At 34.4% G+C, this 12,691-nt stretch overlaps 1 protein-coding gene across 1 annotated transcript in view; it reads right to left on the bottom strand.

Moving 5' to 3' along the window:
* Positions 1–12,262, bottom strand: part of LOC128221257 (uncharacterized) — a 130,944-nt gene extending 118,682 nt beyond the window's left edge. Inside the window, exons 1-4 of the mRNA XM_052929797.1 lie at positions 12,210–12,262; positions 6,483–6,551; positions 2,030–2,134; positions 974–1,245 (exon numbers count right to left, since the gene is read on the bottom strand). Of these exons, the coding sequence (XP_052785757.1) occupies positions 974–1,245; positions 2,030–2,134; positions 6,483–6,518 (413 nt within the window). The 5' untranslated portion in view covers positions 6,519–6,551; positions 12,210–12,262. The remainder of the gene's footprint in view (positions 1–973; positions 1,246–2,029; positions 2,135–6,482; positions 6,552–12,209) is intronic.
* Positions 12,263–12,691: the final 429 nt, after the last annotated feature.

Here is a 12,691-nt window from a genome sequence, read left to right as displayed (position 1 = left end):
GTTGTGCAGCGGACCGGAACCATTTGGGAAATTTTGGTTAAAGGGCATCCCGATGAACATTTATGTAAAGTTTCATCAAAATCTGATAATCGGTTTCTGAGAAGATGTAGTTTAACGTTTTTTTCTATTCTTAGCTCTGGTGCCCACGTTGTGCAGCAGACCAGAACTATTTGGGCTATTTTGGTTAAGGACTACCCAAGTAACATTTCTGTCAAGTTTCATTGCAATACGATCATCGGTTTCTGAGGAGAAGTCGTTTAAAGGTTTTTCTATTTTTACCTCTGGGGGCCATCTTGTGCAGTGGACCGAAACCATTGAAGCAAATTTGATAAAGGACCATCCAAGGAACATTTCTGTTAAGTTTCATCAAAATCTGATCATCGGTTTCTGAGAAGATGTTCTTTAAAGGTTTTTCTATTTTTTTTGCCCTGGCAGCCATGTTGTGCAGCGGACCGGAACCATTTGAGCAATTTTGGTTAAGGACCACCCAAGGAACAATTCTGTCAAGTTTCATCAAAATCTGCCTATCCGTTTCAGAGGAGATGTCGTTTAAAGATTTTGCTATTTTTAGCTGTGGCGGCCATATTGTGCAATGGACCAGAACCATTTGAGCAATTTTAATAAAGGACCACCCAAGGAACATTACTGTCAAGTTTCATCAAAATCTGCCGAACCGTTTCAGAGGAGATGTCGTTTAAAGATTTTGCTATTTTTAGCTCTGGCGGCCATATTGTGCAATGGACCGGAACCATTTGAGCAATTTTGGTAAAGGACCACCAAAGGAACATTCCTGTGAAGTTTTGTCAAAATCCGCTTATCAGTTTCAGAGGAGATGTCGTTTAAAGTAAAAGTTTACGCACGCACGCACGCACGCACGCACGCACGCACTCACGACGGACAATCTGTGACGACATAAGCTCCATGGCCTTCGGCCAGTGGAGCTAAAAACAGACTAAAATCAATTCATACATACCCTTCTTTTTCTGCCCTTTCTCGGACATGATGGTCAATAACTGAGACAACACAGTCTTCCAAGTATTCATCTTTTGAAGGGAGACAATTAAGATCCACAAGAGTTAGAAGTAGCCTCCCTTGTTTGTGAAGTATTCTCAAATCCAATTGGTCATTGAAAATGAGGCTCTCTGTGGGGATTTCTAATTTGCTGAAGAAATAGGTGGTTTCTGTCCTCAATCTGAACTGACTGGCTGCTATATTTAGAACTGGGACAACTATGTTATCCGATTTCTGAAACAGATGATAACAATGAAGATCTTGTAAATGACAAAAGGGTCATTATGGCCATATATTGCTCATCTGATTACATATATATATAGTAGTAATCCCGCGGTCAAGGCCAATTTTGAACTCAGGATTACCATTTAAACGTAATTCCTAAAGAACCGCTAGATAATTTTATATACCAAATGTGTTTTGATAGTTTTATGTAACACATGTGTTAACTCCAGCCAAAGCAGTTGATGAGAAGATTTTCAAAGCATGCCTTTATAATCAGATCAATGTTAACAGTAAGTACACCTGATTGATGTTGGAAAAAATGACATTTTAGCAATGTGTAAATGATAAGATAGGGTGATATGTTAAAGCAATCTGGACCAAACTACCAGAAATTGAATCCATACCAAAAAAAAGATCCTTTGAGTGCCATGAGTACCTTGAGGTTAAAAGGGTTTTTTTGTGGCTAGCCAGAGGGTTATTAAACTACATCATAATCTTATTATCCTAAGCCTTGTTATGAATGACAACAAAAACAAACCTGTTTTAGGTAATATGCATACACCAGGGCACACACAGCTGAATCTAGGTCACATGACTTGTTACCAATGACAACAAATACAAACCCGGTTAAGGTAATATGCATACACCAGGACACACACAGCTGAATCTAGGTCACATTATTTGTTCACAATGACAACAAATATAAACCTGGTTTAGATAACATGCATACACCAGGGCACACACAGCTGAATCTAGGTCACATGACCTGATACCAATGATAACAAATACAAACCTGGTTTAGGTAATATGCATACACAAGGGCACACACAGCTGAATCTAGGTCACATGCCTCGTTACCAATGACAACATGGATTTGGCACTCGTCTGACAATTCATCCTAAAAGTAAAAAGACGGATGAAAATGTTGTGCTGCAAATAAAATTGTTATCAATTTTTGGGCTGGAAAAAAACAATAATAGCGAGAACTGCTTAACAATTTATGCTTAAAGTCAATGACAATTCAAATCAAAGGATGTCAATTATTGGCCTAGTGATGTTATTAAGGATAATTAATAAAGAAGTTGCAAATCAACCGTAATTTGAAATGAAGCCAGTATGGCTTGCCAATTTTTGTATTCCAAACTCAGTGACTCTTAATGGCTTCATTTCATTTGAGGTACCATAATCATATTTAAATGCAGGAAATAGCACTAGTTGAACAACATTATAATTATGAAGTGGCATTATAATTATTATTCCATATTTCCAGGCCTTGAAAAACAAAGTTTGCAAGAGAAAATGGACTTTTTACTAATTAAAATCTTGACAGATGTGTCGTAATATGAATACATATATGATTGATAAAAATGCTCAGTTTTATATATAAAAAGAAGGAGTAATGCCAGACAAGTATTTGTTTATTTTTGAACATGCTTTCGGGGAAAAAGTGTGAAATTATAATCTCGAGGTCATCATAAGGATTTGCGCATGACTTGTGTATTCCAGACAGGCAATTGTGCTCGACTCCTCAACTTATTTAGATTTCGATCCAGTGTCAGTATTTTTTATATGAAAATTGAAGGAATAATGGTCAGGCTTTAGCTTTGACCTTGACTAACTGCCGGTTTTCAAGCGACCGCCTGTTTGAACTAATGCAAATTTACTGTATAGTGTAATAAATTGAAATTTCACCAACTTCCACATGATTTTCTGTTGTTTATAAAATATATGCAGAAAGGAATTAGACAAGATATTAAATTTATACTGATTTTGATCACTGGATGGGAAATACAATTCTCTAGATTAGAAACTAAACACTAATTGATTAAACCAAAATAAATACTAGGAAAATAGGTTTGTAATGCATGAGGTCCATTATCAAATAATTTCCAATAATCTACTATGAAGTAGGGGTACTGATATGCACTGATTAGGGTTAAATCAACAAAAAATTCACCTGTATGATCTCTAATTAAAATAATTCCACACTATAAACTTTCATGTATCTATTTCGGTGTTGTTGTATGAATTTGTACGGAAAAAATTGAAGGCAACTTCTTTTCTTCTTTAAATACTTTATTCTGAAGGGGAAATTTTGAATAATTTAGAGGTCCTGGAATAAAATATACATTTTTGAGGGGGGACTAGGGCGAAAATGGCTGATTGAAAGCCCTTACACATAACAGGCAAATGTTTCCAAGTACTGATAAAATCAATCACTAAAACAAGAGTTCTGCAGAACAAATGCTGTACTTGTCTATTGTTGATTTTCCAGCCAACAAGGGGCATAACTCCAAAATCATGAAAGTCAGAGTTATCTGCATTGCTACACATATTTGTATCGTCTCAGCCAAATATGTACCAAGTTTCATTTGAACAACAACAACAATTACAACAGCACCATGGCTATGGCAAAGCATCAACTTTTTTCTTTGAAAATCTGACAAATTAAGAAACATCGCTATAAATTAAAAATAGTCCCAAACATAAACAAGAGCTGTCGTAAGACAGCGCGCTCAACTACGACGCTTTGATTTAGAAGTGAATAAAATGTCTCCATAAACTCTTCGTATTTACCAAGTTTGGTCTCTTTATGTCAAACCTAGCTAAAAGCTAAAATTATTTGATACATAAGGTGACTTTGATGCTGCCCTCTCACCAGCCCGCCCGAACAATGATGCAAATCACTCAATATAAATGCGGTTAAAAACATAAAAATGTGCCTTTCAAAAGAAATTAAATTAAATTTAAAAAAATCATTCAAGGGCCATAATTTGTATGTAGGGTTTTAATGATGAAGTTATGTTCCTTGTTGTAAGATTAACCTGCCCTTAAATTTTAACCTAAGTCAATCAGGGGCCATAACTTGCATAAAGGATAATATGGAGTTATGTAACCTCATTGTGTGATGGTCCTGAACAACTGTGTGAAGTATTAAGTCAATTAAATGAAGTGTATAGAAGTTATCAATAAATATCCCAACCTGCCCTAAAACTTTAACCTAAGTTCAATAGTCGATGAGGGGCCATAATTTGTATAAAAGATAATATAGAGTTATCTAACCTCATCATGTGATGGCCCTGAACAACTGTGTGAAATATTAAGTCAATTGAATAAAGGGTATTGCACTTATAAGTGAAAATCCCAACTTGCCCTAAAACTTTAACCTGCCCTAAAACTTTAACCTAAGTCAATCAGGGGCCATAACTTGCATAAAGGATAATATGAAGTTATGTAACCTCATTGTGTGATGGTCCTGAACAACTGTGTGAAGTATTAAGTCAATACAAATAGCCCGGAATTAACATAACAGGGTTTTCCCATGCCGGTACAAATAAAAGGTGAATTTCTAGCTATTGAAATTATTCGTGTAACAGTCCAATGACTTATATTGTTTCCTAAGTAACATGTGTATATTACAACGGTTTAATTTTGTTTGTACAGGAGGATTAGGTCGGAAAAAACAGAATAGCTATAATTCCGGGCTACAACTATTGAACGAAGGGTATAGAATTTATTAATAAATATCCCAACTTGCCCTAAAACTTTAACCTAAGTTCCACAGTCAATCAGGGGCCATAATTTGTATAAAGGATAATATGGAGTTATCTAACCTCATTATGTGATGGCCCTGAACAACTGTGTGAAGTATTAAGTCAATTGAAGGAAGGGTATTGGACTTATAAGTGAAAATCCCAACTTGCCCTAAAACTTTAACCTGCCCTAAAACTTTAACCTAAGTCAATCAGGGGCCATAACTTGCATAAAGGATAATATGAAGTTATGTAACCTCATTGTGTGATGGTCCTGAACAACTGTGTGAAGTATTAAGTCAATTAAATGAAGTGTATAGAAGTTATCAATAAATATCCCAACCTGCCCTAAAACTTTAACCTAAGTTCAATAGTCGATGAGGGGCCATAATTTGTATAAAAGATAATATAGAGTTATCTAACCTCATCATGTGATGGCCCTGAACAACTGTGTGAAATATTAAGTCAATTGAATAAAGGGTATTGCACTTATAAGTGAAAATCCCAACTTGCCCTAAAACTTTAACCTGCCCTAAAACTTTAACCTAAGTCAATCAGGGGCCATAACTTGCATAAAGGATAATATGAAGTTATGTAACCTCATTGTGTGATGGTCCTGAACAGCTGTGTGAAGTATTAAGTCAATACAAATAGCCCGGAATTAACATAACAGGGTTTTCCCATGCCGGTACAAATAAAAGGTGAATTTCTAGCTATTGAAATTATTCGTGTAACAGTCCAATGACTTATATTGTTTCCTAAGTAACATGTGTATATTACAACGGTTTAATTTTGTTTGTACAGGAGGATTAGGTCGGAAAAAACAGAATAGCTATAATTCCGGGCTACAACTATTGAACGAAGGGTATAGAATTTATTAATAAATATCCCAACTTGCCCTAAAACTTTAACCTAAGTTCCACAGTCAATCAGGGGCCATAATTTGTATAAAGGATAATATGGAGTTATCTAACCTCATTATGTGATGGCCCTGAACAACTGTGTGAAGTATTAAGTCAATTGAAGGAAGGGTATTGGACTTATAAGTGAAAATCCCAACTTGCCCTAAAACTTTAACCTGCCCTAAAACTTTAACCTAAGTCAATCAGGGGCCATAACTTGCATAAAGGATAATATGAAGTTATGTAACCTCATTGTGTGATGGTCCTGAACAACTGTGTGAAGTATTAAGTCAATACAAATAGCCCGGAATTAACATAACAGGGTTTTCCCATGCCGGTACAAATAAAAGGTGAATTTCTAGCTATTGAAATTATTTGTGTAACAGTCCAATGACTTATATTGTTTCCTAAGTAACATGTGTATATTACAACGGTTTAATTTTGTTTGTACAGGAGGATTAGGTCGGAAAAAACAGAATAGCTATAATTCCGGGCTACAACTATTGAACGAAGGGTATAGAATTTATTAATAAATATCCCAACTTGCCCTAAAACTTTAACCTAAGTTCCACAGTCAATCAGGGGCCATAATTTGTATAAAGGATAATATGGAGTTATCTAACCTCAATATGTGATGGCCCTGAACAACTGTGTGAAGTATTAAGTCAATTGAAGGAAGGGTATTGGACTTATAAGTGAAAATCCCAACTTGCCCTAAAACTTTAATCAGACGCCGAAGCCGACACTGGGGCGAGTAGTATAGCCCTCCTTATTCTTCGAATCGTCGAGCTAAAAAAGTACATTGACTTACAATTAACCTCTTTGATTTCCTCAAGTATTGCTCCATGCTTTGTTCTGCTTTATTCAACACTGCATCACGCTGAAATAAACATGTCAATATTAAATCCTTTAAAAGTTTTAGGCTATGTTTTCTTATTAAATTGTGTGAATGCTTTTAATGTTTGAACAAAAAAGTGAAAAATATGATGAAGAATTGTTCATTTAAAATCAACAACAGTTTATTAAAAGAGTCCAATGCTTAAATATGCACTCGTATTCCCACATAAGATTTACCACAATTGTTTTAAAATTCCAAAAAGAATGAATATTTTTCAAAAACAATGGTTCTTATGAAGGATGCCGATAAAACACGGTATTTCTACACGTTATGAGACTATAGCAGATTGCAGTAAATCTTTTAGCATTCACAAATCATTTAATAATTTTGTGTTTTCAGCTATTAAATACACGGTTGCAATTTTGTTATCAGTAAATTAATATTTTCCATAAATGCATTATCTAGTAAGAAGTTTAAAAGATTATCACTCAAAATTTATGTTTGTTAAACAACGAGGGCTCAACGCAACACTATTGTAACTGCAATTTTTACAGAATATAGCTTTTTGACATTTTTGAGTGTATTTTGTTAAGATGCATTAACTCATAAAATATTTTAGATGTATTCCTAAAATAAGTGTATCTTTAAAAATATTTGCTACCTAATTGTATCTCTGATGTGTTAAATTCCAAATTGCAACACTATTGTAACTCCAGTTACAATAGTGTTGCATAAAAATTATAAACACTTTGAAAAAATGTCACAGTGCAACACTATTGTAACTCTGTTATACTATATCACTATGATGTCATAATGTTTGAGTACATCATCAGTTTCTTGGAAAAGAAGCTATATATAGTAAGTAGATTACAACTTCAAGTATGGAAGAAATCAATAACAGTATGAAGTTTATTTATAGAATTATACAGGGTTGACCATGGCATTTGGTTGATAATTGCCCCAGTGGAAGAAATAATTATTTTCACTTGGGCAATTATCAACCAAAAGCCATGGTCAACCATTATTATCCTGTATAATGCATATGTTTTGTCATTTGTCAATGATTTCAAATGGATTTAAAGAACATGATTTTGTGGAACAATAAAGGATATATGCATTATGATTAGCATAGGTACAATAGTGACTTAAGTCTTAACGTTTTAAAAATGTAAAATTACAAAATGGTTTTGAATGGCATTAGCTGTGAAAAATAACGAGTGACTGGAAATTACATTAGCAAACCTTTTCGTACGTGTTTTCACGTCAAGCCTAGGAGCAATTTCATAAGCATCTCGACTTAAATGTGTATGTATTGGTTTTGAATAAGAGTGTCACTTTAAGTTAAACTGTTTCAGTTTGAACACAGAAATACTGCATTCAGCATAAAGCATTCTGCAGTGTTGTAGAATAGGGAATGCATCTTATTAGTAGAGGGAGTCTGCCAAACTAAATTGAAAAGATGTAACAAGAAATGCACAAGAGAGTGAAATAAAAGTTAGAGATATTAGGTGTTATTAAAGGGGCTGTACTCCATATGATAAAATAGCAAAAAAAACTACCAGGTAGAATTCATTCCTTATGCGTGATTGGCTAGTCAGTGTTATCACGTGATATTACCGAGGTAGGTGTATAGCTTAATTATGTCACCCTATTAGAGTAAGTCGTCATAGCTCAGTGGATACGAGGCTGGATTGCAATTTTGACGACACAGGTTCGAACCTGGTCTCCGACAAAAACATATGCAGATTTTGACTCTTCTATTTAAATTGTACATCAATAGATAAAATGTATCCTAAAACGCTATCCTATACAGTTACATTTCAAAGAACGAACATTATTTTGAAACATGAAAAATACTTTAAAGCACACTCCTATATATATATAAGTACCAACATTCTTGTAGCATATGTAAATCATATCATCACAGCGATTTGCCCAGTGTTGCACAGCTTAAAAACTGAAGTACCACATAGTTTACAATTAATTTATTTTTCGCAGTCAATGTTTTCACCTGTTATTACTAAGTTAGGTATATAACTACTTATATATATACTTATAACTATATTCTAACTCTTTAGGGTAAGCTTCATAGCACAGTGGATACAATGCTGGACTGCAATTTTGGTGACACCGGTTCGAACATGGTTTCCAACTCAATTTATTTTGACATTTTGGTATATCTTTTTTACAATTATGATTTCAAAGAGTAAAATATTTTATTAAATAATTGAGATTTGTTACAGAAAAAACATTTTGCGGTGCTAGCACTTGTGTGAAGTATTGCATTTAAGCGGTGATAATTACTAATGCACCAGTCAATTGTAACCAGGGCCCCCCTGCAGGTTTGGGAAATAGCGGGGACTTTGACTTTCGGTCCAGCCAACTCCGGCTAAAATCCTCGCCCTGCGGGAACAAGCTGATGCTAAAATCACAGCCAAATACACCCCCACCCCAGGGACCCTAGGTAAGGCCTATTCCCCACTATATTTAAAGCAAAGACAAAACCACCGCATTCACCCGGCACTGCGGGGCCACCTGAAAGGTAAAAACACGGCCCATTTCCCAGGCCATTCCCGGTATACCCCCAGACCTGGGAGGGCCATGGTTACAATCGACTGGTGCATAATTATTTACATGCAGTGTGCGATAGCACAATAGCCACTACTATAATGTATATGTGGTTTATTTGGTCCTGAAAATGTATACTTGGGAAGTGGTTCACTTAGTCCTGCACCCTTATTATGCATGCATATATGTGTTTATTGTGCAGAATTCAGATTTCAAATCATATCATGTTTTCTAATGGCATGTTTTTCACCGGTATCTTTTATAGCTTTCAATATCAAGTACACATTTTCATATTGACGTAACGTTCACTGGTGATACATCTGACAAAATTAGACAACCGTATTGTAATGTAATACTTGTAGACTTGTTGTTATTTTTGGGAACCTCAGTCCCTGGCATGTTGTATACCATTGGACACAGCAAAAAAATGTGCTTTAATGTGTCAATGCATTGCCAGAAATATATTTTGATTTCAATTATGCAAAACATATTTAGTGTTTGGTATGACGCTAATTTTAACGTGTCACAGCTTCACAACAACAGGGTCATTTTTCATTATATTCCTCTACAATATTTGCGCGGGAAAATGCAAACGACAAAATTTTGTAGCAGACGTTACCGACGTCATTTCCCGTCTTACTGGTGGTTTTTTCGATGCGGTCGCACGCATGTCGCATTTGCCAGCAGGGTAAAAAGCACAGATGCCAAGATGTCACATTTGAAATAGGCGGCACGAGCTAACGAATTTGATACAGAAGAACTAGTATATACGTATGACAATGGGTAAGTTCGTTTGCACACCTCTAAAATAGACATTTGTGTCGAAAATTCCACAATTATTTTTGTACTTTTATATCTTTATAATCAAACAATTATAGTTTTTGTTTCTAATTTACAGATGTCCGCTAACGCTGTTTGTATGGTTATGTTCTAAACGGTTGAATATTATTTTATTATCTACGCCTTTTTATGATTTAAGCATTAACAAAATAATTTTCAATATTGAAACCGTGAATCATTCCGTTTCAAGCCTATTGTTTCTTTGTTCTATTATTTGAAGAAACACCTTCATAAATCATGGTTTTGTTAAACACGCCTAAATGTCCGCTCTAGATTTATGCGACGTTTGAATATCGAAAAACGGATAAACTTGGCGTATTTGTAATCTAACCAGTTAAGTTATAAGTTTAAAAATTAGATATTGTGATTGTAATTTTAAGTAGGATTATTGTGATATATTTATTTTGTATAACATAACACTAACTATTGAATGACAATTCAAAACGCATGTCTCAAAACGGTACGAAAACGTTCAAATTAATGACAATGTACGAAGGCAGAGCTAAATCTTAAGTCATATTTCATATGAACATTCAATAGGAATATTATTTGATTTTGTACCGTAATTTTGTAAATTTATTTAGGAATTAAATTGCCAATTATCAGCCGTTTTCAACAGAAAGTGAGTGTTTAACATAACAAATACTGTGTCGCACTGGCTCGAATTTGCCCAAATTTTATGGGATAGTAACGTAACGTCACACTGCGTCAATAAAACGTGTCTTAATAATTATGGATACGAACAGTAGGCTTATCATATAAATAGCATCGTTATCTATGTGCGTGATTAAATCACTAAAAGGAACATTGTATAATTTGTTTCAGATTTCGACAAACCACCGGCGTTTGCGAGTAACTCGGAAAGAACACAATGGTATAAGCAGAAAAAGCAATTGAGACGCAAACATCAACAAGAATTATCAAAAAAGAAACAACATAAACTTCAACAACATATTGTGAAAGGTACATTTTATATAAAAATATTGTTTGATTTTATATAAAAAAAAATGTACATTAGTAAAATCAGGCTATTTGGTTACTTCCTTATATAAATAGCTATGGTAAATGTTAACCGTAAGATCAAGGGCTTTGAATGATAGTGTTGAAACAACCAATCTACTGCAAAACAGACCGCGCGTTTTCGAACTGGCTGGCTGGCTAATGTTGTTCGCAAATCCGTAATAATCATTTTATCATGTTGAGGCTGAATTATTTACGCTGATTTAAGGACATTCTACATAAAAAATGAATTGTGTGTCTCAAAGTTTATTACGGACAATTATACCAACATCTATACAATTTAAATCAAACATTGAGACTGAATATAACGGTACGAACATACACCTATCTATGACTTAGTAAGCAGGGGGGATGTTATTGCTGTTAAAGCTGTTGATACCGATTATTACCTTCTGCGTGTTGCACAGGCAATGTATACATTACTGAGTACGGAAACAGATGATTTTAGAACTACTTATGAAGCTGGAACACAGGTGATCATGGGAAATTATTTCTGTAGAAGAGGACGTTCGATTCTCAATTATAAAATTGACAAGTTACACAAAGCTTTGGTGCCAGCATATTCCGTTGTTTATATTTGTTCCGAGCTGAATTGCAAAAGTGCAGCAACTGTCACATTGCCAGAAACTGTCCATATGTCAATACTGGCAAGCCTCGAACAGTAATTATAAGTAATAATAACGTGCAAACTCAAAAAAATTGCGACATTGTAATCATTTGTATGTTTTATGCGTTATTCATAGTGTAAATGAATTTCAAAGTGTGCTTGTGTTATCAGTATTATTGAGTTTATTTTTCTTTAAAACTTATAATTTTAACACCGTCTCAATATATTATTTAGTAGCCTAAGCATCGTAATAAAATGCTGATTTCTACTGTATATTAAAAGCTTTTTCAATATTGTTATGAATGTATTTATGTTATGCATGTCCATAATTTGCAAAGGAAACGGTAATAAACGTAAACATGCATGATAACAACGATTTTTTGTTTGCAATGTCAGTTTCCGACGTGACGCTTACGCGTATCACCAGTGAACGTTACATAATAATATGATCATTTTGTTGTTGGAATGATAAACAATAACTCCAAGTCCAATCATGATTTCAACACACCAATAACCACATTTCATTTTTAAATTAAAAAGAATCGAGTCTTTGTGCCAATCTGTGGTCGGTGTCCTAAAATCACATCAAAGGGAAATTTAACGGTATTAAAATTGCATGATTATCTCCAAACAAAGAGTTTCAATTCGTAAAACACAATACCAACTGCTGTCAACGGTAGTTTGTTGAATTGCAAGCATTTATTTAAACACAAAAAACTCTTTCGAATTTGACAGCTAATCGATTTTGCTGTTTCCACAAGCTTCTAATATATATCAATAAATCCCGTCTAGTGCGCGTACTAGGCGAAGAGCCCGTTTGGGTTTATAGCAAATGTGAGGCCATGGAGTTTGTTTAAGTATTTAGAATCCCTGATGTACGGCACTAATGAAATCCTATTTCTTTCTTAATCTAATGTTTTTCTTTCGGAAAAATATTTCTATATTTATAAATCTATATATATTTATTTATGAATGCATTTATTACTGTCTTAAGTCCCACTACAAGATACTTAAAGGTTCTTAAATTGAGGTAACCTTCGTTGCTAGATATTGGATGCATACCTCTCCTGTAGGGCAACCAATTCACATTTGGACCTTATTCCATACCTTGACTGGGTTTTCACACAAAAAAACCCTGAAATATTAG

This window comes from Mya arenaria, chromosome 16 (assembly GCF_026914265.1).
Source record: "Mya arenaria isolate MELC-2E11 chromosome 16, ASM2691426v1".
NCBI lineage: Eukaryota > Metazoa > Mollusca > Bivalvia > Myida > Myidae > Mya > Mya arenaria.
Note: the sequence above shows the minus strand (reverse complement) of the source record. Positions and strands in the feature narration are given on the sequence as shown.